Raw genomic sequence first — 25,672 nt, forward strand, 5'->3', positions numbered from 1 at the left:
GAAAAAGAACAAAGTATCATCATTTGGTAGTGCCTTTTACCAAAAGATGGCCAGCCTATAATAGTCAAATAGAAAAAAGATCTGTTTCTTTGCCTAAGTTATTCATGGATGGTCTTCCTTTATTATATGCCCCAAGACATGTGACATTGTCCTTATTAGCTCTTATGATATCTCACTGAATCTTGGCCTCAAGAAGCTTAAAATCTTAAGAGGAAAAGACAAGCTAGCCCTATATCTAGTACAAGATTAGAAGGAAGCCGTGAAGGTCTTGAGGTTTCACTGTGGGTAGCGGGGCCAATAACCCCTTGCATCAAATAAAATTAAAAAAAAAAAAAAGCCTTACCCATACTGGGAGCACTCAGTCTGAAATCTTTTGCCTCCTCCACAGGGGCCTTGGTGGATCAGGCAGTCTTTGAGGAACTGATCAGAGACCACCTTCCTCAGCTGATGGGCCACATGACCGACATGACCTTCTTTTCCTCAGTCTCCCTCTCCTGGTTCCTCACTCTCTTTATCAGTGTGCTGCCTATTGAAAGTGCAGTGAATGTCGTGGACTGTTTCTTCTATGATGGGATAAAAGCCATCTTGCAGCTGGGATTGGCAGTGCTTGACTATAATATGGAACAGCTGTTGGCATGTAAAGATGATGCTGAAGCGGTCACAGTGTTAAACAGGTACAACCGAAATAGAAACAGGAAATTGCTATGGGAATCTTCGAAACCATCTAGTCCGGCCCTCCTAACTTAAAAGACTAATAATAAGAATTAGCCTTTCTATGGCCCTTTAAAGGTTCTCAAAGCATTTTACAAATAGTATCTTCTTTGATCCTCACAACAGCCCTGGGAGGTAGTTGCTATTATTACCCCCATTTTACAATTGAGGAAACTGAGGCAAGAAAAATGAAAGTAGATTACCCAGGGTCACACAGCTAAAAAGTATCTGAGGCCGAATTTGAACTCGGGGCTTCCTGACTCCAGAAGTCCAACACTAACCACTTCACTTGTCTCCAAAGCCACTGGGATTGTCTTCAGTACTGTATTTGTGCCATACCTACTGTAATAAACTCCCCACTTTTCCTGGATGCACCTGGGATATAAGGAGAAGACACAGATCCTGTTCTCTGAGAACTTGTAGAAATTGTTGTTGTTATAGCTAGTGGTGCTGCAGTAGATGGGGTGCCCAGCCTGGAGACATGTCTTCCTGAATTCAAATCTGGCCTCAGAGACTTACTAGCTGAGTGACCCCGGGCAAGTCACTTCACCCTGTTTACCTCAGTTTCCTCCTCTGTCAAATGGGCTGGAGAAGGAAAGGGTAAATCATTTGCCAAGAAAACCCCACTCAGGGTCATGAAGAGTTGGACACGACTAAAATGATTCAACAACAACAAATAATAGTAATTGCTACTTTTAAATCCCTTCATCACCTGTCCTCCCTCACCCTCACCATTCCAGGCCTACACCTTATTCTTTTTTACTATTCTCTGGAATCCAATGACCCTGGCCTCCTTACTATTCTTTCTATAAGACCCTTCATCTCTAGACTCTGGATGTTTTCACTGATGATTTCCCTTGCCTAGAACTCTCTTCCTCCAGGTTCCTGCCTCCTGACTTTTTCTAGTTTCCTTCAAGTCTCCCACCTTCTGTAAGAAGTCCTTCTGGTGGGGGGGGGGCAGCTGGGTAGTTCAGTAGATTGAGAGCCAGACCTAGAGAAAGGAGGTCCTGGGTTCGTTCAAATCTGGCCTTAGACACTTCCTAGCTGTGTGACCCTGGGCAAGTCACTTAACCCCCATTACCTAGCCCTTACCACTCTTCTGCCTTGGAACCAATACACAGTATTGACTCCCAGAAGGAAGGTAAGGGTTTAAAAAAAAGAAGTCCTTCTGGGGCCTCCTTAATCTTCATGCCTTCTCTCTAAGATTGTCTTCAGTTTATGCTAAAAATGGCTTATTTGCCATACTTGTTTGCATGTTGTCTCCCCATTAGACTAGGAGCTCCCTGAAGGCAGGGACTGATTTTTGTCTTTCTTTATATTCCCAGCACTTAGCCCAGTGCCCAACCTCTAGGGCAGACTTAGTAAATGCATGTTGACTTGAAATTGAGTGCTCCAAACTAGAAGCAGAATGCAGATTCAGAGAAGAGGATGAATAGTATAGGTTCAAGTGACCAAGAAAAGTATCTTGAAGGAGCTTGGCCTTAAACTGGGTTTTGATGAGGAATATGTGTTTAGGCACCCCAAACAAGAAATACAGCAAAGGAAAAGACACATAGGCAGGGGTGAGCATCCATTCTCCATGAAGGTCAACTGCCACTGTGGCAAAGCTACTGTCCAGAAGAGGGCAACAACCAGCTACCATTTGCTCTAATCTAATCATTGTAGTCCTATGAACTTTTACACTCATCTTCCTTTTGACCAGGTTTTTTGACAATGTCACTAATAAGGACAGCCCATTGCCTTCAACTGTTCAACAGGGCTCAAGTGCAAGTGATGCCAAAAGTCATTGTACTAAAGTGGATATTACAGATTTGATCAGAGAAGCAAATGAGGTGAGTTCTTGAATGGTGACTGCCTTTACACAGCATATCGATGACAGGCTCTACCCTTTTATAACTGACTGGTACCTGGCATCGATGGTGGCTAGTCCAAGTGACAGGTAAAGAAAATCATCATTCAGCTATCAATAGTATTTCAAACCCAACTTCATGTTTAAAAATGATCTCTATGGACTGTGACCAGGTCCTGTAGTCCCTCTGTCTGACTTCCCCTTTCTCTAAAGTGAACTTATTTGTCTATTTTTTTTTTGCACAGTCAATTAAGTTAATGCATTTACACCATATTAAGTTACTGTAAAAGAAGGTAATAAATTACATCTTTCTTCCAAGAGACTCCATGCATTTCATAAATATTTTTACACTTAATTTCAGATGACTAATAAGCAGAATTCTCATCAGTAGTTATCTAGAGCAGAGCTGGAACTAGAAATGTGCTCCCACATGGCAGTATCCCAGGAGCATGCTTTCCACATGCCTCTTACCCCGCCCCCCAAAATCCTACCATCACCTCCCTGATAGGCCTGTTCCCTTGCTTGAGCCAGGATCCTTTCCCCTTACCCATACTAAAATCCATGACTTTCTCTCTTGGTGTGTCCTCCCATGGAACGAACTATACACACCCCTTAACCTTGCCCATAGGCCTCAGAATACTTCATATGCCTGAGATAAATTGCATAGACCTCCCATACAAGTAAGAGACACAGCCTTAGCCCTTCTCTAGTCATTATTTGCTTCTGCCCTCGATTTCTACAATGTATCTTGTAGATAACCTAGGATCCATTAACTTGTTTTTTAAAAAGTATTTTTAATAACAAGTTTTCAATAGATTTGGTTCCCTTATAATCCTACGTGGTTTATTTTATGCCCTTAAAAGCATTGTTCCATTGGAAAGTCCAACCATAGACTTCACCAGCTACTGCTAAAGGAGGCCTAGACACATGAAAAAGGGAACAACCCCTACTCTAGAACTTCATTCCTTCCACTATGCTTCTTCACTGGATTTCATGACTCTACCACTTACCACCTGTGTAATATTAAGCCACCCATTTGACTCCCCCCCCCCCATAAAATGAGGGGATGTGGCCAAGACATTCCCAAAGGCCTCATGATGGAAAATGCTATCCACCTTCAAAGAAAGAACTGATGATGGGGGCAACTAGGTGGCTCAGTGGATGAAGAGCCACACCTAGGGATGGGAGGTCCTGGATTCCAATCTGGCCTCAGATACTTCCTAGCTGTATGACCTTGGACAAGTCACTTAACCCTCATTGCCTAGCCCTTACTGCTCTTCTGCCTTAGAACCAACGCACAATATTGATTCTAAGATGGAAGGTAAGGAGTTAAAAAAAAATCAAGAAAAATCAAGAAAGAACAAACTGATGGAATGGGAATGCAAATTGAAGCAGCCTCTTTTTCACTTTCATTTATTTGTGTTTTTATTTGGAGGTTTGGATTTTTGATGAGTATTTTCTCACAACATGACCAATATGGAAGCATGCTTTGCATGATAATACATGTATAACCCAGCTCAAATTGCTTACCATCTCAGGGAGCAGGGAGGAAAGAGAGGGGAGGAGACAGTTTGGATTTCATAATTCTGGGAAACATCTTAAAAATTGTTTTTACATGGAATTGGAGGGAAAATAAAATGTTATATTATTTTTAAAAATAAAATCAAATGAAGGGATTTGATGAGTGTCCTCCAAGGGCTCCTTCCAGTTCTAAATCTCTAACTGGATCAAGGAGATTAAGGGTTGAACTTGGGAGTCAGGAAAACCTAGGCTTGGGTCCTAGTGGGGAGCTTCAGTGCTCTCATCTGTAAAATGAGTCCTAGGACTTGAGGACCTATGTCTAAGGTTCCTTCCAGCTTGAGATCTGTGACCCTAGATCAGTTCTTCTCATATTCTTGCCATTTTTTTTGGTGCCCATTGAAACCTGGTTTTCAACCAATGACACCACATTTCTTGGCAGCATCCTCAAAGCTAGCTGCTCTTTCTTCTCCCCCAACTCCAAGGCATGAGCAGGCCCTTTGCATTGTTTCTTCTAGATCTATTCCTCTGTAGCCTCGTCTCCTTTAAAGTTCATTCTCGGGGCAGCTGGGTAGCTCAGTGGATAGAGAGCTAGCCCCAGAGATAGAAGGTGCTGGGTTCCATTCTGGCTTCAGACACTTCCTAGTTGTGTGACCCTGGGCAAGTCACTTAACCCCCGCTCACCCCCCCCCATTGCCTAGCCCTTACCACTCTTCTGCCTTGGAGCCAATGCACAGTATTGATTCTGAGATGGAAGGTGAGGGTTTAAAAAGAAAGAAAATAAAGCTCATTCTAGGCTCTCCAGATCCATCTTGCTGATGTCTGTGGCCTTCCAGGTCCTTCTCCCTCCTCCACGATACATTCAGAACATGGCTCCTTCAAAACCCCTAACCTCCCACTTTCTTACCCTCTCTAACTCCTGTGACCTCCATCTGCAATGTGCCTCCACCATACAGAAACCTCACCACTCTGGCTTGGCTCCCCTTGCCCCACCGCACACCCAGGTGCCAGAATTCCTAGTGGGCCCCTGCTATGGAGGGAAAACTGGAACCTGGGGAAGTTGAAACTCACACAGGCCTTGGGCCAAGAATTCAAAGCCATGAACTCGATAATTGAGTCCTTTAGAAAAGAGAGCCCATAGAAATGCTGCCTATTTTTCTTGTAGAAATACGGGGACATTCGCTACGAGGATGTGTATAGCATGCGCCAGAGAAGTCGGTTGTGCGTAATCCAGGTGCTCGAAGAAACCACAAAGCAGAATGTGGTAAGTGGGTGGAGGAAATGAAGCCACACAATGGGTCTCTTTCTCTCTGGACAGCTTTTGAAGACAGTCATTCTGTGTGAGGCAAAATGAAAAAGACACGAAGAGTTGCACAGAGTCTCACTGGGGCCCGAGTGACTTTCTTAATAAACTATTTTAGACGAATTGAACTATTTAGCCCCTTCTGGCTGGAGGGCTGGTTATTAGCGAGCCCCTTTGTGTGTTCTGGCCAGCACAGCTGGATCTCAGGAATGCTATAATGTAAGCATTCAAGGATGGCATTTGTATAGCGAGCCTTCCTCTTCAGCGAGCCCCTGACTCAGGCAGTAGGCGGTCACGCTGGCGGACAAGTACCATTGTCTCTGAACAATACTATTGTCTCTGCCACCAGCAGAAGCCTGAAGCTGCCTCAGTGGCCTAAGCCAATCGGATGCCCAGCCAGTATCAATAGGGTGAGGGGGTGGCGGAAGAGGACCAGGATGCCTAGTTAGAAGCGAACCATGACAGGTTAGAAACAGATCAGAAGTGGAATCAGGCCCTTATGTACCCCCTGCCCAAACAACCCCAAGATTATGTTACATATTCTGTCATGTTATGGATGTCCATGAGAACTCAGAAAACCAGCGAATAAAAAATGTGCCTTCTAGAAAAAACTCCTTAAATGCTTTGAAATTATAATGACCAAGATTGGCCCCACAGAAGAGGGAGGAGAAGCATGAAGCTTCAGACTTTTTCCAGGATGCTGGTTAGTTTTGCTGTGAATGGATTCTTTCCTCTTTTTTACTCTTATAAGAGATGGCTCTCTAGGAGGAACGGGGGGGGGGGGGAGAGATACTTTGGAAACATAGGATATCGGTGAGGTAAAGACAAAAGATAGTAGTAAAATATTTCCTTTAGAAAATCACTAGTTGGAGCAATGATTCCCAAAGTGGGCTCCACCTCCCCCTGGTGGGTGCTGCAGCGATCCAGGGGGGCGGTGATGGCCACAGGTGCATTTAGCTTTCCTATTCATTGCTATTATCATTTTTAAAAAATTAATTTCCAGGGCGCTAAGAAATATTTTTTTCTGGAAAGGGGGCGGCAGGCCAAAAAAGTTTGGGAACCACTGAGTTGGAGCATCAAGGTGGCTCATTGGTTAGAGAGTCAAGGTTCCAATCTGGCCTCAGACACTTCCCAGCTGTATGGCCCTGGGCAAATCACTTAATCCCAGTTGCCTAGCCCTTACTGCTCTTCTGCCTTGGAGTTGATACTTAGTATTGATTCTAAGATAGAAGCTGTGGGTTTAAAAAAAATCATTTGTTTACAAAGAAAGAAACACTAACTGTTCTTGGTGGTACTGCTGTTACTACTAAGTATCCATAGATAATGCTTTAAAGTCAATAAAATACTTGACATCCATTATTTTCTTTGGGCCTCCAAGCGACCCTTGAGATGTCAAAGCTACAGATACTGTCATATCTGCTTTTTTTACTGATGAGAAAACCAAGGCTTAGAGAGGTCAACTTGCCCAAGACAGAATTTGAACCCTGATGTTCCTAACTCCCAGTTGGGGTCTCTGTTCACTCAGCCTTATGGTAAAGTAGTTTTAAATGTCCCCTTTATTCTTCATTTAACAATTTAAAATCAAGAAAAAGTGTTCTGAAGATGGGGTCGGCTTATAATCTTGCAAGACTTATTCACTTCCAGACGGAGTCCCTGGAGACGTTAGGCCACATTTCCACAAGGTCCCAGGCTCAACATGCAGATAAATAATTCAGGGACTCCATTAGCTTTCTGCCCCCTTGTTTATGTTCCATCATTGGGCCTGGCTTTCATGAAGTAGGATACAATTATGCCTTTTCCAAACTGTTTCCTGGAAGGTTCTGTTTTCGCCCAGATCTGCTATGGCCTTTGACATGTCTGATGACAGATTTCCTTGACGACTTTTAAAATGGCCACGTTTGTAAGAGAGAAGTATATGTCGCCCATAACCACGGCCCTCAGCTGCTGAGCTGTGGGCCTCCTTCGTCACTAGTTTACCTCACTCTCTTTTCAGCTCCGGGTTGTATCACAGGATGTAAAATTCGGCCTTCATGAATTAGAAGAGCTTTACGACATCTTTAAGGTAATGTGAAGACGCGGCTCTTATCAGTGTCACAAGCTGCCTCTGCTTTAGCGAAATATTCTTGCACTCGGATATCTTTAATCCGCTCACGTTCATTCATAATGTTTTCAGCTCTGGTGCCTTTCCTTGTCTCGACAGAGGGAGCACTTTTTGGCTTGTTATTGGAACCCGACCAGCACTGCCCTGAGGCATCATGACCCCAGCTTGCCATACCTGGAGCAGTATCAAATCGACTGCCAGCAGTTCCGAATACTGTATCATCTGTTGAGCCCCTGGGCATATTCTGCAAACCGGGACTGCTTAGCACTATGGACATTCAGACTGCTGGATGAAAACTCCGACTGCCTTATCAACTTCAAAGAATTCTCCTGTGCGCTTGGTAGGAGAGTGGCACAGAAGATGCTGTATTTTCTTTTTTTTTTAAGGAATCCAAGACTTGTATTACATGCCAAGTACAATGGCAATAACAACCACCTTAGTAATCATAGCTAGCATTTCAGCACCCCTTTAAGTCTCCCTTGATATGGCCACTTCAGGCAATACTCCTTCCAATATTCACGCCTCTTAACCATTTTCCAGATTCCAACAGCCACATTTAGAGGTCATATAGTCGTGGGGCAGGAAGGGTTGTCATTGGTGGCCATCTAGAGTTGGAAGGTGGTAGCCACATAAGTCCCACTTGAAGAGTTCGTGGTGGACGGCTCACTTTCTCTTGAGGCAACCCATTCTATTTTGAGGGTAACCAAGGATCAGGAAGTTCTTCTTCATATTGAGCTGCAATCTGCCTCCCTCTATCTGGGGCCAAACAGAAATGTCTGATCCCTCTTCTATAAGGCAACCTTTTAATTACTTGAAGGTAGCTCTAACGTCCCTTCTGGGTCTCCTTTTTCCATGTTAAACCTCCCTGCTTCCAGTAGGTGATCTTCATATGACATAGACATCAGGTTCTTGCCCAGCCTGGTCACCCTCCTCTGGACATTCTCCTTCTTTGACTGTAGCACCGAGAACTGAAGACCTCTGGGCCAGGAAGCTCTGCTCTCTCTCAGGGCTGCCCAACTTCAGCTGCTGCCTCACACTGCTTACTCACATGAAGCTTGCTGGCCACTATGGCCCCCAGATCTTTTTTAGACCAACTTCTGTTTAGCTAGACCTACCTCATATTGTGTGTACTTGGAAAGTTGATGTTTTAGAAGCAAGCTTAGTATTACATTTCTTTCTTTCTTTTTTTTTAAACCCTCACCTTCCGTCTTGGAGTCAATCCTGTGTATTGGCTCCAAGGCAGAAGAGCGGTGAGGGTGGGCAAAGGGGGTCAAGTGACTTGCCCAGGGTCACCCAGCTGGGAAGTGTCCGAGGCCACATTTGAACCCAGGATATTACATTGATTTCTATGGAATTTCATTATTCTATCTTTTATGACGTTACCAGCTTAAGGGATATGATGTGAAATCTTCGAGTTGTTCTTGTTTGTTATTTCCCTTGTTTCTAGTGATTTTGAGCTTTTTTTCCCATATGGTGGTTGATCAGTTCAGTTTTTTTCTTTTGAAAACTGTGCCTATCCTACAACCCTTTCTCTAATGGCTCTTGTTTACATTATATATATATATATATTAGACATTACACATCTATTACGTATGGGGGCGTACTTGTATATGTGTGTGTTCCCTAAACAGTTTTTGAAACAAAGATGCCCCCCACCCCCTTTCTTTTTATTATAGCTGCCGTCCACTAAAACCCTAAGGTCTTTTTTAAAATGCATGTAGTGTTTACTTCTTTTGCTCAGCGAAGATGTTCTCACTCCCCGACAACTCTATCCCCGCGTCCCCCGTCAAGAACATAAAAACCAAGCCCATCACACACACACACACACACACACACACAGTCGATCAGAACGAATTTGTATGTTTTCCGTGTCCAAAAAGATTTTGTCTTTCGCTGCCCTCTTGAGTCCTTGATTTTTCGGTTAGAAGGTAAGCGACACACTTTGTCTTCGGTCCTCTGGAATCGTGGTTGGTCGTGACGCTGATAAGAATTCAATGTTCCCTCTCATTTATTAGACCTTAGCTTGTGCGGGTATGAGAGGAAGAGCCTCTCGCCATATTCCCAGAGTGACGTGGGCTGTTGCAGTTCAGTGACTTTCTCAGAAACTGCGTAGATGAGACAAGTGGCGAGGGCGGCAGAAAGTGGTTGCACAGGCAACCAGCTAGCCTCCCACTGTGCTGGCGTCCTGCTGTATTGCCTGCCCTGCCGTGGTAGCTCTCTGCTAGGGAGCAGACGGGCTCCTCGAGGGTAATTCTCCTTTCTAAGGAGATGCGAGTCTTTGCTCTGAAGAAACCAAGCCTAGGGAGAGAAGCTGTGGACATCTGAGGAAGGCTCTTTCCTTACGGAAGGAGATAAGAAGCCTCTTGGAGAATTTGTCTCTTAGCTTTGATAAGTTATGGCTACTGGCTAATATTTGCACCTTAATTAACCTTCTGGGCTACCAGCATTGGCAAATTGTTCCCTGGAGGCATATGCCATTGGAATTAATGTCTCTGGCCTTTTCAGTCACCCCCCCCCCATTTTTTTTCATTTGACAGATATCCTGTATAGTGGAAGTTTTACCGAGAAGCTTAAGCTGCTTTTTAAGCTGCATATTCCACCAGGTAAGACTTGGATAGTGTCAGGTGCTGTAGAAGGAGGATCGATCTTTTTTACAATTTGGGCAATAGGGGGACTCCCCAGTGGAAACAATCTCCACTGATGCCAGTTGCCCACTCAAGTGTGTTAGAGAGTTGCCTAAGGGCACTGAGATCGGAAATCCAAAGATCTGGAGCTGGAAAGAATAGGGAAGCAAAACTGAGGCCAGAGGAAGTTCAGGGACTTGCCCAAAGGTACAGGCAGATGGATTAAGAGCTGAAAGGGACCTCCAAAGCCATTTCTTTGGTCTAATTAATGATCCTCATTTTATAAATGAGGAAACTAATAATACCCAGGTCAGAGAGCTAATATGTCAGGTGTAGGACTTGAACTGAGGTCTACCTGTCTCTAAGACTAGCCTTTTATCTACTAGGCCACATTGTCTGTTTCCTTTTTTTTTAAACCCTTACCTTCTGTCTTAGATTCAATACTATGTATCAGTTCCAAGGCAGAAGAGCGGTATAGGGCTAGGCAGTTGGGGGTTAAGTGACTTGCCCAGGGTCACACAACTAGGAAGTGTTTGAGGTCAAATTTGAACCCAGGACCTTCCATCTCCCGGCCTAGAGCTTTATCCACTGAGCACCCAGCTGGCCCCTATATATACACATTATTACAATTGATTTTCACAATTGCATCAGGAAGGGAGGTGCTATTATCATCCCCCTTTTACAGATGAGCAAACTGAGGCTCAGAGAAGTCAGATGACTACTCCAAAGTCACCCAACCAATAAACTGTGGAGGCAGGATATGAATTTTCAGATCTAGTGCTTTTTCTACTCTGCCCAGCCCAAATCAGCATTTCAAGCCCAAGCCCAAGCCCAAACCCAAACCCAGCCCGGTTAGTCACCTTTTGCTCAGACCATTGAAGTACATTGAAATTCTCCTGGAATAGAAGATGTTATCCATCTGGCACACTGAACAGTGTTGTGCGAGACAGTCAGCAGCACCATGTCACATGCTCTTTGAAAACACCTGAACAAATCCCAAAGCAAAAAGCCCCCTGCACTCCGTGGCGTTCCAGCAATCAGCGGCCATGGGCTTTCATGGGAGCAATAGAAAATTGTGCTACCTAGCAACTCGCACCTCCTGACAACCCACTTCAGAAGAGCTTTGACCTGTATAATTAGTTTTCTCAGCTATAGCATCGGCTGTGTGGTTATCTTTCCCAGTCTTTTCTTTTTAATAAAAAGACCCGCTGTGTAAACACGCAGCCTGAATACCCTCGTTCAGCAGTCATTGTCATTTTCCGAGGCTTGCGTTACTCAGCTTTATTTCATAAGAGTCATAGCTGGAGAGCTGGAAAGGGACGGCCCTAGAGGGCCATTGAGTCGAACCTGATTCGTTTTATATATAAGGAAAAACTGGGACCCGGTGAAGGCAAGGGACTCACCCAAGGTCACCCCTAGGATCCTGGATCAGGGTTGGAAAGGGGCCCTCTAGTCCAAGCCCCTCATTTTACGGAGAAGGAACCTGAGGCCAGAGAGGGGAAGGGGCTTACCCAAGGTTACCCAGCTATATAAATATCCGAGACAGAATTTGAACCCAGATCTTCTAACTCCAGGGATGATTCTCTTTCTACCGTGCCTGCTAGTAATGCTTTTCTTTTTCAGTGTTAGGCCAGAGTTGTGTTGTTTAGTTTAGTTATTGAGGGGTCTCTGTGAATGACTAGTCTAAGGTAATACTCTCAGAGACCTCCATGGCAACACTGCATTTGTCATGTACTTCACCTGGTGCTACTTCACGAGCACTTGCAAAGACAGTAGCTGCCTCCATGGGACTGAATATAACCTGGTTCCTTCCAATACTTGGCCATTTGCACATCCCCTCGTGGTGTCTTCTTTCCCTTCTCCTTCAGTGGACAGCTTCTGCCACTACTTTGGCAGAGACAAGCAAGTAGTGCTGGTGACATTGGGCAAGCGATCTAGTCATCTCTGGGCCTCAGTTTCTTCACATGTAAAGAGGGAGCCTGGACCAGATGACCTCCCAAGGTCCCTCCTAGCTCTAGATGAAAGGATTTTGTGAATAAACCTGGGCAAATCACTTCCCAACTCTGGAGCCCAGATTTCACTTGTGTGAAAGATGGGGATTAAGCTAGATCCCGAGGAGGACCTTTTCAATTCCCTCTGTGCTTTCTCTTCCCTGAGCCTCAGTTTCCTCCCCTGTAGAGGAAGGGAGTTGACCCAGCTGATCTGAGAGGCCCTTCCTTCTAGCTCCCAATCTAGGAGCCTTTATTTCCCCAGAGGCAAGGAACATTAGCTGTCCCGTCCCACACCCCTGGCTTGTTTCACCAGGAATACTGGATGATTTTTGGTTGTCTCTTTTCAGCCTTTACTGAAGTGGAGTCTTTGAGCCCTTCCAAAGGAGACCAGCTTTCTGAGGATGAACTCCTCCGCTTCAGCCAGTTTCACGGTAAATGGGCGGCACCAAATTTAGGCCTGCTGATGGTAGTTGGTAAGGCATGGAAGCCTTTTCTCTTCCGGTGTTCTGCCCATGGTGGGGAGTACAGCAACCTTGGTTACCAGGCATCTTCCACTCCATACAGAGCTCCTAGTGCCCAGCATGGTGCACTCACTAAATCTCAGACTGATTTATTGAAATGCAGGGTTTTGTCCAGTAAATTGACTTGGTGGATAGAGAGCCAGTCCCAGAGATGGAGGGTTCCGTGTTCAAATCTGGCCTCAGATATTTCCTAGATTTTGACTCTCATTGCCTAACTCAGTGGTTCCCAAACTTTTTTGGCCTGCCACCCCCTTTCCAGAAAAAATATGACTCAGCCCCCTGGAAATGAATTTTTTTTAATTTTAATAGCAATGAATAGGAAAGCTAAATGCAGCTGTGGCCATCACCGCCTCACTGGATCGCCGCAGCACCACCAGGGGGTGGTGACGCCCACTTTGGGAATCACTGGCCTAACTCTTACCTCTCTTGTGCCTTGGAACCAATACACAATATTGATTCTGAGACAGAAGGTGAGGGTTTAAAAAAATGATTTTTAAAAAGTACCCATTGCATTTCTTACCTTTAGTATACTATAACTGGTACATGGGATGATTGAGGGCCAATTAGTCAATAAATGTGTATTAAGCGCCTACTGTATACCAGGCACAGTGCTAAGGGCTGGGGACACACTGATCAGTGAAAGACAACCCCTGCCCTCAAGGAGCTCACCGTCTCGTCTTCGTGTGACTCACTCTGGCCCTTGGGAATCTGAATTTCCATTGTATCATTGAAAAGGCAGCTTGGTGCGATAGATATGAGAGCTGGCCTTGGAGCCTGGAAGATCTGGGTTCTATTCCATATTTGGCCACGTCTTGGCCCTGTGACTCTGGGAGATTCACCTCAGCTCAACAGGAAACTCTCTAAGAGCAGATGCCCATCTGCGTGGCCAGAGGGAATTCCCTCCCTGGAAGCTGCCTATAGCAATGAGATCATGAGTCGGGTCCAGAAAATGCTAGATGAATCTGGACCAGATATATAGTAGCCCCAGGAGTCCCCTTAAAGTCTGAGCTTTGTGGTTTGCTTTGTAATGAACCCCTTGATAGGAGCTTTTTGCCTTCTTTGATTTATTCTCCCTGAAGGAAGGAGCCCAGTGAAACGGGGCACCAAGTCCAGCCAGCCACTTGTATGGGTTTTCTGTCACAATGGGAGGCCATTTCGGCCCCCAAATGGACCCCGAATGGAGAGAAAATGAGCCATGCTGATTGCTTGGCAGATGACAAAGCTGGGGTTCTACCTTCCAAAGGGATTTGGTTTAGCCAAAAAGTTTGAAAGATGTCATATGTTCTCTTCCTGTAGTTTCCTTATCTGCACATGGACAGGAAGTAGGATCAGCAAAAGACAGCCCTGAGAAAGGTAAAGAACAAACAGTGAGCCTTTGGGAGTTCACTTAATTCTGGTGCTGTGTTCAAAAGGCACGGCACCAGCAACCACCACCACCTCTTCTGATGGCTCCATTACGAATCAACGTAGGGACTTAATCAATTGGTACAGACCGTCATCCACTTGCATCATCTCCTCCTGGTACAGTGAGAAAAACCCTGAGGCCGGAGTCCTGAAATCGAGGTTTGGGGGGGGGGGGCAACAAAGTACTTCCATTTCATAGGCCTCCGTTTTCTCAACCACAGAATGAGGGGAGGGAATTGGACTAGCTGGCCTCTCTGGGCTCGTATACCTCTCAATCTAGGATCTAGAAATCCTCCCTAGTGGAGCTCCTCAACAAGCTGGAGGTCATCCTCTGGGCCTTTTAGTAGTTTATGGACGTGCAAGGAAAAAACCACAACGCCATAGAGAAACAAGCCACGTATCTGTTTTGAGATAGTCTGTAAATCTGAGGACTTCTTGTAGATGCTTTGCTTTAGTGATGCCTTTTACTTACTGCTTTACAACGTATTCGAGGTCCATGGGGGGAGCAAAATATCTGGTGGTCAACAGACTCACATTATTTTAAAATGAAAATTCTGGCTGTGCTCTTGGCCAAATAACAATGAAGTAGTGAGGGCTATTTAAGTTTAATTACACATCTCTGAAATGTACCTTGGGCTTCTTACTGATTTGCCTAGAAAGATTCTGAATATTTATTATTAAATTCATACCAGTGATAGCCTGATCAATCTCTTTTAAAAACAAATGCATTGGAGAAGCAGCTGGGTAACTCAGTGGATGGAGAGCCAGGCCTAGAAACGGGAGGATTTGGGTTCAAATGTGCCCTCCAACACGTCCTAGCTGTGTGACCCTGGACAAGTCACTTAAACCCAATTGCCTAATCCTTGCCACTTTTCTGCCTTGGAACCTATACTTAGTATTGATTCTTAGATGAAAGATGAGGATTTTAAAAACTGCATTGGGGTAGCTAGGTAGCACAGTGGATGGAGGGCTAGGCCTGGAGTCAGGAGGTCCTGGGTTCAAATCTAGTCTCAGACACTTCCTAGGTGTATGACCCTAGAGAAGTCACTTCACCCCCCCATCGCCTAGCCCTTACCGCTCTTCTACCTTGGAACCAATACACAGTGTTGATTCCAAGATGGAAAGTGAGAGTTTTTCAAAACTATATTGTGATCTGTTCTATTGTCTTTTTAGTTGTATTGTTCAGCATTTCCAACTACATCTTGGTCTGTCTGGTTCAGACCACATATGGGAGAGTGGGGTGTCCCCATGCAGCCCACAGGCTCAGTGCTTTAACACCTCAGCTGTGTGCAGCACTCTAGCCTCTGCTGAGAAGAGGAGTTCTGTCCCGACTCCTGATTGGTTTGTAGTTATTCAGATTACTCCTTGGACTGATCTTTTGGTTCCGCTCCCTTCGCTCTTATCAGTTCAAATGGTTTCTCCCATGTTTCCCTGAAGTACTCTTACTTGTCACTTCTACTGCTTCCACTGCATGCATATACCAAGGGTCCTTCATGTGCACAAAGCTCCTTTGTGGGCAGGTTCCTTTTGTCTTGATATCTCTATCACCTAGCAGAGTTCCTTTGCACACAGCTGATGCTTAATAATTGCTTATTGACTAATTTAAATGAAATAAGTGAAGTCAGCCTAGTAGTCGAGAATGAGCAGATTGTTTTCAAATTCAGAGAAAAGAGCCCTAAGATCATATTACACAGAGTCTCTGACAGGGAAGACGCCTAAGGGAAGAAGAGTCTCAAAAAAGAAAATCTGGCCATCCAAACCTGAGGGATGTGAGATTAACGACATGCGAGTTGACTGAAGTCACTTCACAGGGACGTCTCCTAGAAGCTTAGATTCAAAAGGGACAGACATGAAAGATTGAAGCTGCAGCAGAAATCCATGACTAAAAAAGAATACCAAAAAATGGTAGACCTGTGAGAAAGAATAAGCCGAAAGTTTGAAACAATGCCAGGGGCAGCCAAAACATCCCTTATTTTTTTTTCTAGAGTTTTGGGCTTCATTATATTCTAGGAGAGAAAAGTAGTAGCTTTTATAAACTCTGTGGGACCCTGTCATTACTCTCTGTCCTGCTCAGCTCATGTCAGTTCCCTTAAAGCAGGATTGCTGCCTACCTTTCCCTCAAGTTCCTTCCTTCCTTCCTTCCCTCTCCCTCCCTTCCTTCTTTCCTTCCTTCCTTCCTCTCTCCCTTCCTTCCTTCCTCCTTCCTCCTTCCCTTCCTTCTTCCCTTCCTTCCTTTCTCCTTTCTTTCCTTCCTTCCTTCTTTTCTTCCTCCTTCCCTCCCTCTCTCTTGGTAGATCAGGAGATGCTTCAATACATGATTTGAAAATTTGAGCGACTTTACTCATGTCCTTGTAGACAAGATGTTTGAAATATGAGGTGGCTTTAGAACTAGTTGAAAGAACACTAAAAGGGTGCCCTGGATCTGTGGCCATGTTTTGGTCAAGATCTTTAACAATGACTTGGTCGAAGATATTAGTGATGGGTTTTCAAATTCCACCACTAAAGAAAAAGTAAAATCAATTCCTGGTTCAGCGACAGTTGATTTCAAACTGTTATAATAGCAATAGTAGTTCATTTTCTTATTTGGACAAATGTGTAATGGTGGGTTGGTTGTTCATAATGAAATGTTTCTCTTCTCATTCAGGCAAGGGAAAACTCGATGTTCAAGCGTATCTAAAGCAATGGCAAGATGAGCTTCTTAAAAAAGAAGAAAACATTAAGGATTTACCCAGAATGAATCAGGTAGTCTCAAAGCCCTTATTTTAGTATGGATGTGGGTGTGTGTTAGCCTGAGTTACAAACTTATCTAATGTGCTGCCTGTTGTGTTTCCACAAATTACCAAATGAGGCTGGAGGAGTGGGAACCGACGAGTTTTGCTGGTGGATTTGTCTCTAGACACTCGGCTATCTAGAGATGGCCTTTGCAGATTACTGGTTGTGCTAATGAGAACTGTTAAGAGGACTAATTATAATAGAACCTAGGTGCACCTCTGGGCAGCTAGATGGCGCTGCATTGGAGAGAACTCTGGGGGCCTGGAGTGAGGCAGATTGGTCCTCTTGAGTTCAAACTTGACCTCAGACACTTCCTAGCTGTGTGACCCTGGGCAAGTCACTCCACCTTGTTTGCCTCAGTTTCCTCCTCTGTAAAAGGAGCTGGAGAAATAAATGGCAAATCTCTCCAGTATCGTTGCTATGAAAACCCAAAAAGGGGTCACAAAGGGTTGGACATGACTAAAAAAAATGACTGAACAATAGCAGCCACGAGGTAAATCTCTAGGACATCATTTATAACATATCTGGTTTTGTTGTTACTTTTCCAAGTGTTAGACACAGTTACAGGTCAGCTATATTAACTTTCAAATGTTATGACAACCAAATGGCAATACGAGTAACGTGTTCCCACAAATAACATTTGCGTGGCTAGCGGGAGGTTGCCAGATGTCCCGGTGCCTTCTGTTTTCAGTTCTGTCAGGGTCACGGATTTCATTCTGGTCGTACTGTCCCGATGACTGTCGGGCTCTAGTCTGAACCCCCTCCTCTCCTTCACACTGACGGGAGCGGCATCCCCATTTTCTCCAAACTAAACTAAAATCAGGCAAGCACTCCTGGCTGACGTCATCTTTTACCAAATTAAGGAGGGTCATCAAATTGGGAGTGCTTCCCTGTAGCTTGAAGTATATGCCATGGGAGGAACCCAACAACATGAGTTACCCCATGTGTCAAATGGCCCAGAGTCACAGAATGGCAGAATTGGAAGGGTCTTCAGTGGCCATCTAGTCTGCAATAAACATGTCAAGCTTCAGCTCAGAGCCCTCCTCTGCCTACTCATAGAATCGTTCCATTTTTGAATGGTGCTCATCGTTAGGGGTGTTTTCTTTACGTTGAGCCTAAATTTGCATCTCCGCAGCTTCCTGCCCCTTGTCTGCTCCTGGGGCAGGAGATATATCTGGGAATAATTCGTGGAAAAAATCAAAAGCATCAGCAAAACTGAAGATTTTCTGTGCATCCTGTGTGTTGTATATATGTAAAGTAACTATTACATTTGGTCTCCTCCATTGGTATGTGAGCTCCTTGAAAGCGGGGACTGGTTCTGCCTTCCTTTTTACTCCTGGCTCTTAGCCCACGGCTTGGCGTGTAGGAAGCTATCTAATTGATTAATCGATGTACTTGTAGACAAGACCATGTGGTGTAGTGGGTTGGAATCCAGCCTTAGAGCCAGGGAGACCTGGATTCAAATCCCCACTCTGACATATACTGACTGTATGGCTCTTTTCGGGTCACTTAACTTGTCAGGACCCTAGGCAGGTCTCTAGATCTTCAAGTTGCAGAAAAGGTGCTGTTCCATGTTGGTAAAGGAGTTTCTTACATAGACAGGTATAGTACCCCCAGTGCTACCAGCTCTTTCCTTACCCTGAACTTTTTGCGTCAGGCATACCCTCCATGAGCCATATTCTAGGCCGGGTTTTCTTACCACCAAATCTCAGAGATATCTCTGAGGTCAGACTTGCCTCTTTGGCTCAGGCCCTCCAAGTTTCTCTTGTTTATTGCCTATACTTTAGGCAATCTGTGCCTCAGATTTAATTACTTGCTCCTTTCTTGGATCTGTCTCCTGTAAACTTCTGGGTGTCTCACCAACTTTTCTTCCTCCTACCTTGCATAAATGAACCAACAAAAAAAGTAATGATTTCAGTACATACTCTATGCCAAGCACTGAAGCCACAAATAGAAATGCAAAACAGTCTCTGATCCCAAGGAGCTCACAGCCTAATTGGAAGCAACAACACACAAAGGAGGGAGCAGCTGGAGTGCAGGTGGCAAGGCCCAAGGCCCCTTACTGTGAAGCAGCAAAGCAGATGGCAATACATTTTCTTTTGTGCCATTTCCATTGATTACAAATTGTATCTGCTTCCATTTGATGTCACCCAGGACCCTCTTTCCAGGGTCCACAGGAGCTGTGGCTCCTGAGGACGCAAGGATTACGTACTCCTCAGTATCTTTGACTTGGTGGGTGGATGCAGGCGTTCTTCCTTCTCCTTCCTTTATAGTTTAAATCCCATTTGAATAGATTTGCAAGACTCCAGACAAATACATTTTTGAAAATTCAGAATTTAATAAACACTAAAAAAAAAACACATGAATATTTCCATATACAAAATGAAACAGAAAAAGAGGATTATATGTAAAGCCATGAATCTATCGCATACAACTCGCTTTTTTTAAAAAGTAGATAATAATTATGATAACATAATAATAATATAATTATCTAACAAATATAACACATTGCTTTCAGAGCTTCTCTGTCTGTCCTCCTGAACTTCCTTCTCTTCTGTCCATTTTTATGATGCTTCAATGGCCCTTTGGGGGGGGTGGCAGTATTATTGCTAGGCCCGCCTCCTTCCTCCCAACTTTGCCCCCCCCAAATAAAAAGAGAAAAACACAGTTTGTTTTCTTTTTAAACCTTTGCCTTCTGTCTTAGAATTGATACTAGGTATCAGTTCCAAGGCAGAAGAGCTGTTAAGGAATAGGAATAGGCATTTAGGGTAAATGACAGTTAGTTAGGAAGTACCTGAGACCAGATTTGAACAGAGGTCCTCCCGATTCCGGGCCTGGCACACTATCCACTATGCTACCTAGCTGCCCCCAAACACAGTCCTTGTAACAAATATGCATAGTCAAGCAAAGCATATTTCCACATTTGGACGTTGGCCATGTCCAACAGTGTATTTCTCATTCTTCACCCTGAGTCCATCACCTCTCTATCTCAGGAGGTGGGTAGCATGCCTCATCAGTAGGTCCCCAGAATCATGGTTGATCATTGACTTGATCAGAGTTCTTAAGTCCTTCCATTTTTTTTTCTTTTCTAAAAAATGTTCTTTTTTCCAATTATATGTAAAAACAGTTTTTAAGAGTCTTCTTTTAAAATTTCGAGGTCCAAGTTCTCTCCCTCCCTCGATATTTTCTTTAGTGGTGTTCTTGTCGCATAACTCACTCTCCCGGTTCTGCTCACTTGAGTCTGCATCAGTTCATACAAACCTTCCTAGAGCAGACCCATATGTTCTTACTAGCCTGTCATGCCTATGTTGTCATGGTTCCATTGTTAAGAAGCCATCTTCCAAACCTCCCGGATACTTTTTTTTCCCTTCTTGCCCGTGTTTTCAGTGAGCAGCAGTAAAGAAAATCCCTCCTACAGCCTCAGCATCTCAGCCAAGGCTTTGTCATCTTTGAAAATGTTTTCAGTGCCATTTGTGCCCACATGAATCACTGGAAGTGGGTAGCAGTTATATATTTGGACGAGGCCTGGGAGGGTCTCCCTCACATTCTGTAATCATTACCAATTTCAGAATGGGAAACACCGCAGACTCGGAGATGAGTGGGAACTCCGAAGTAAGCGTTTGCATTTTTTTTTTGACACGGTTTACGAGGGTAGTTTTACGAGTTGCTTTCTGATGAATAAACTTTTGTGGGAATTCTCTGTCGTTAGTTAACATTCACAAATGGTATAAAAAGGCCTATGGTTCATCTCCTTTCCTAGTGCCTTCCAATGTCTCCGCTTTATTACACTCCACCCACAACCTTCATAAAAAGGGCGCTTATTTGTGCAAAGGTATTTATAGCTTTATGGAATAGGGAGAAACTGGAAGGAAGCCCAACACCCCACCACTGGGGAAAGGCCAAGCCAACTCCAGCACGTCACTGCTATGGAGACTATATCACCCCGAAGAATAACAAATGCACGGAGGGTAGAGACATCTGGAAATGTCTATACAAAAATATCGTGGCCTGAAAGCAGCGAGACCACACCCAGTGAAACTATGCATAAGCTATAAACCATCCTATACATCTATTCAAATTTACAACCATGAGGCTCAGGGAAAAGTTGAAGTTTTAGTTGCTAATAATTTGACATTGTGAACATTTAGCGGGTGGGGGTTTGTTGTTGTTGTTGTTGATTAAACACAACTTCTTTTTAAAGTGGCCTGTCATTCCCCCCAGTGGACAAATCCATGGAGTCATTCTTTCTGTTAGACATGATGCCTGAGGCAGCTAGGTAATATAATGGAGAGAGCCTATTGTCAGGAGGACCTGGGTTCAAATTTGGCCTTGGACCCTTCCTAGCTGTGTGATCCTGAGCACAGCCAGCCCTTACCGCTCTTCTGTCTTAGAATCGATATTTAGCATGGATTCTAAGACAATAGAGTAAGATCGTGCTAGTTGATCGCAGCATGTCTGTGCTGGGCGTTTGGGGCAGTTAGAGAAAGAATTTCATCCTCTTGCCAAGGTCGTGATGATTCCCATGAGTCTCACAGAGCTTTCATTGATGCATATTGATCGGACTAATGTGCTTCTCCCTTTCTTCGTGAATATAAGCTCCTTACAGGAAGGGACTCTTCCCTTTTTGTCTTCCTATCTACAGAACCTAGAGTAGTCCCCCAAAGAGCCGATTTTTCAGGGTAGAAGAACCAGCTAACAAGCAGCCATGAGGAAGTGAGTGGAAGATACCTGGCAGATGCAGATTTCTAGCCTTTAATAGTCAGAGAGTGAGGACATTTTCAACTCTGCTTTCTGTGACTCAGGTTTATTGAGGCCCCTTGTTTTTGACACCATAATCACTTCTCAACATGTCCTCCCACCCTCTCCACAATATAAGGCCCCCTTTGTAATAAAGAAAAGCTAAACCTGATTAACTGAAGAAGTGGGTCTGGCAGCGTATTCCACCGTCCACTTCTGTGTTCTCCTCCCTCCCTACTGAGAGCAGAGAAATGGGTTTCACCTTCTGTTCTCCCGACCAGAATTGATTGTTGCACTGAATCCAAGAACAACTTCCTGTTTAGTGTTCACATTGCTGTTATTTGTCTCCACCTTCACCATGGCTGGTGGTTCTAAGCGAATCCCTGTCTTCAGTGTATTCGGCAATTGGTAAGAGGTTTCTCACTCAGCATTGATGTTTTGATAGAAACTCCATGCTCTACGAAGTTCACTTCATAGCAGTATACTTGCTCAAATAAGTCTGGGCTATTGAGGCGCCATGCTTGCTTCGTGTCTCCTAGGTCCAGTTTATTCAGCTCTCGAAGACCTTCTATAACTTGTTCCATGGTCATCCCGAAGAGGAAGAGTTATACCAGGCCATCGCAGTTGTAACCAACCTCCTGCTGAGGATGGAAGAAGTGGGGAGGAGACTGCACAACACAACGTCACCAGCCAAAAAGAAGGCCGGTGACACCGACACTGCTGTCGCCACCAGCAGCACCAGCACAGGTCCCAGCAACAGCACCGCCACCGAGACAGCCAAGGAGGCCACCCCACTTAAAGAGGAACACCAGTGGTCTTTTTCATTTGAGCAGATCCTTGCGTCATTGTTAAATGAGCCTGTGATAGTGAGGTTTTTTGAAAAACCAGTAGATGTCCAAGCCAAGTTAGCCGATGCAAAAGCCTCCCAGCTGAGTTCTAGAACCCGGATATAATTTACCAGTGTGGAATGCATTTTTACCAAGGATTGCCTGAAGTTTACCAGGGTCTGTCTAGCTCGTTCCCCACGATCCCTGGGAGCAAGCCTCAGGGATTTCGCTTTATGTGGCACAGATCTATTTGAAGGAAACCAAGGTACCCCAAAGCACAATTTCATTCTTCCTTACACTAGTCTTAACTCTCAGTGACAGCACTTTTTATATAACCTTTTAGTCCATATGCACTATCATAAGAAATCCAGTTCGTGTCACCCCTAGAGGGCGCCACCAAACCACTTAGTAAAAAAAAAATGACTTCCTAGTAGCTGCCTATGAAATAGCGTTGGTTGTATTTGGATCCTAGTGATGCTGCTTTGTCAGATTGACAGACCTTTGTTCCGAATTCTGAATGTGCGTGTGCCTCAGTCTTGTGTTCAAGTGCTTTAGAGAACAGAGCCCTTTGAGCCTTAATTGTCCAGGGAGCATTGCCATTCCGAGCCTTTATCTCCAAGTCTTAGCTGAGTGACTAGAATTCTTTTTTTTTTAGTTTATCCAATATTCTCTTCTGATGATTGGCTCCAGAGGGACTTCCTACATCAGTCCAGGTCCCGAAGCCATCTCTCTTCCTTCCTGCATCCTTATGGCAGTGTGGTGTAATGGACAGAGTTGGCCCAGGAGCCAGGAAGGCCTGAGTTTGAGTCTTGCCCCTGACACATACTGGCTATGTGCCCCAAGGCAAGTGGCTTAACCTCTCCACGTTCTAGGGCAGCCCTAAGATGTAGAGGAGATGTTGACCTCATTGGTAGAGGCGGTTTCTTGCTTGGCAGCGTCCTATACCAGTGAAATGACAGGTCCAGCCCCTGATCCCATGTCCTCTGTTTCCAATTCGTCCAGCATTAATTTCCCATTAGCTTTGTGGAATCAAGAGGAGGAAGAGACTTGTATCTTTGATCTAAATGATGAAGAGGTTGTCTCAGGAAGCATCTGGGAGCCCCTTCCAGGAGTCTGAACTTTGCTGATTAGAAAGGGGAGCTGCTTTTGTGTACAGGAGGGAACGAGTTACTGACAGACATATCTGACAGCATATGCAGTGTCCCACTCTTGTTCTCGAGACCAAGAGCAATCAGATTAGCCGCGTGACCTTGGACAAATCTCTTATCCTCCTAAGACCTTCGTTTCTTTGTCCATACAATAAAGGAATTGGACTAAATGAGTTCGAAGGGCCCCTTTAGCACTGAGATTCTAGAATTCTATCTCTGCTGCTGAGGGAGGAGAACTTCCTTTTTGTAATATTGTATTTCTGCCTTTTGTCCTTGCATTCCCTCCTTTTCCTAGTGAATCCTCTCTCCCCCAACGGAGAGCCATCCCTTCCAGCAAAGAAGAAAAAGGAAGCAGTTCCACAAGACGAATCCCCGTAAAATAGCTAGTTTGTATGCAAAATGACCGGCATCCGCTTCAAACATGGCACTCTTAGCGGATGAACTTCGATGGTCTCACATTATACTGTTTCCAGTTGTGAAAATGAAAGCCCTTTGAAATTGGAAAGATCAAAGCCATGCTCATCCTGTCTTCCCTGCCTCCACTGGCCCTGACGAGGCTCATTCTTCTTCCATAATCGGTCATTAGAATGATCTATCCTTGAAGAGCTTCAGTCTTGGCCATTTCATAGATTCAAAGGGCAAAAAAAAAAAAAAGTACTAATACTAATTGGTGTTTCCATAGTGCTTTACAAAGTTTGCCAAATGCTTTCTGTAGATAGTTTCAGTTGGGCCTCAGAAAAATCCCTGAGAAGTTGATCCTGCAGTTATCATCCCCATTTTTCAGATGAGGAGATGCAGACTTAGAGATACCCCCATGGTCGAATGGACACTCAGATCCGGGGCTTCCCGACACCGTACTAGCGTGTCCTGTCCACTACGCTAGATAGCACCGTGTATGGCTGTCCAGTTAGGGTACTAGTCTGGGTCAAGTCAACACTCGGTGCCTGGGGCCCGAAATCTAGAATGCTTTGTAATGGCATCTTCTTTTCAGGAAGATTCTATTTCCAACTAAGCAGCGCTCATCTCTATTTCTTCTCGATAGGACAGAATAAGTAGCTGGCCTCCTCAAAAGCCCCTTAGTGTGATTTGGAAGAAGCCTTTCTGTGATAACACCTTTAAAGTGTGCCCGACCCTGTCTTACCAAAGAAGCTGCAGCTTAGAAACAAAACAATGAGGATCCAATCAGCTTTGTCTTCCTTCAGAAGTAAGGTTTGTTCAAACATCCCCAGCTTTTAGAATCTAGTTAATGATGTCCCTGAAAAAAATCCCGACCCACAATTGCACAATGATGATCAAATTGGAGCTCTGGGTATCTATGACATTCCGGGCCCTACTGCATACTTTTTCAATGAATCGTCTTTGTAAAAAAAAAAACCCAAAAAACAAAAAAGCATCTATTCATCCTTGTTATAATGATAAGTCTCGTGGAAGATTACTGTGTATTATCTTGTAGCCTAGATTCTTTGAGATTGAATGAGTGAAGAGATTATAAATGCAAGTCGAAAGGGCAGGTGGTTTATTTTTGGAATTTGTATGAGAAATATGGTGAACAAAATACAGTAGGGGAAGCTTAGAGCATCAAAACCAAACTTATGCAGGAAATCTTATTAAATATATTCTTTAAAATGCCTTTCGCTGTTGTTATTAGACTCAAAGTATACCGACTTGTGCAAATTCAAAACAGAAAAGAAAATCTGGGCGTGTGTCCACATTCTGTATCATCTTTCATTCAGGTGCTTCATGGGCAGCGACGGTCCAGTGAAAAGAGCTCCAGAGTCAGAGGACCTGGGTTCTAATCTCATTTCCGATGCTTATTACTTGTGTAATATTAGGCGAGCCACTTGCTTTCCCGGGGCCCCAGTTTCCTCCTCTAAAACAAGGGGGTTGAACTCAATTTAGAAGCCCTTCCAGCTCTAAATCTGTGATCCCATGATCAGGGTTCAGGTTGTTTGGGTTTGGGGGTGGATTTTTTTTAGCATTGATTTTCTCAGGGCCTCACCTGGAGAAGGATCAGTCACTTTCTTCAAAAGTCATATATAGAAACCTAAGGACAACAAGCGCCTACTGGATAGAGCCCTGGGCCTGGAGTCAAGAAGACTCATGTTACTGAGTTCAAATCCAGGCTCAGACACTTCCTAGCTGTGTGACCCTGGGTGAGTCCCTTCA

General features: G+C 44.4%; 1 protein-coding gene across 1 annotated transcript in view; it reads left to right on the plus strand.

The window, feature by feature from the left end:
* Window positions 1-22,484, plus strand: part of TBC1D8B (TBC1 domain family member 8B) — an 82,701-nt gene extending 60,217 nt beyond the window's left edge. The window contains exons 13-22 of the mRNA XM_044682878.1: window positions 389-674; window positions 2,414-2,543; window positions 5,244-5,342; window positions 7,375-7,443; window positions 7,582-7,822; window positions 10,020-10,085; window positions 12,445-12,528; window positions 13,915-13,971; window positions 16,667-16,764; window positions 22,071-22,484. Coding sequence (XP_044538813.1) covers window positions 389-674; window positions 2,414-2,543; window positions 5,244-5,342; window positions 7,375-7,443; window positions 7,582-7,822; window positions 10,020-10,085; window positions 12,445-12,528; window positions 13,915-13,971; window positions 16,667-16,764; window positions 22,071-22,484 — 1,544 coding nt within the window. The remainder of the gene's footprint in view (window positions 1-388; window positions 675-2,413; window positions 2,544-5,243; window positions 5,343-7,374; window positions 7,444-7,581; window positions 7,823-10,019; window positions 10,086-12,444; window positions 12,529-13,914; window positions 13,972-16,666; window positions 16,765-22,070) is intronic.
* Window positions 22,485-25,672: the final 3,188 nt, after the last annotated feature.

Source organism: Gracilinanus agilis, chromosome X (genome assembly GCF_016433145.1).
Source record: "Gracilinanus agilis isolate LMUSP501 chromosome X, AgileGrace, whole genome shotgun sequence".
In the NCBI taxonomy this organism is placed as follows: Eukaryota; Metazoa; Chordata; class Mammalia; order Didelphimorphia; family Didelphidae; genus Gracilinanus; species Gracilinanus agilis.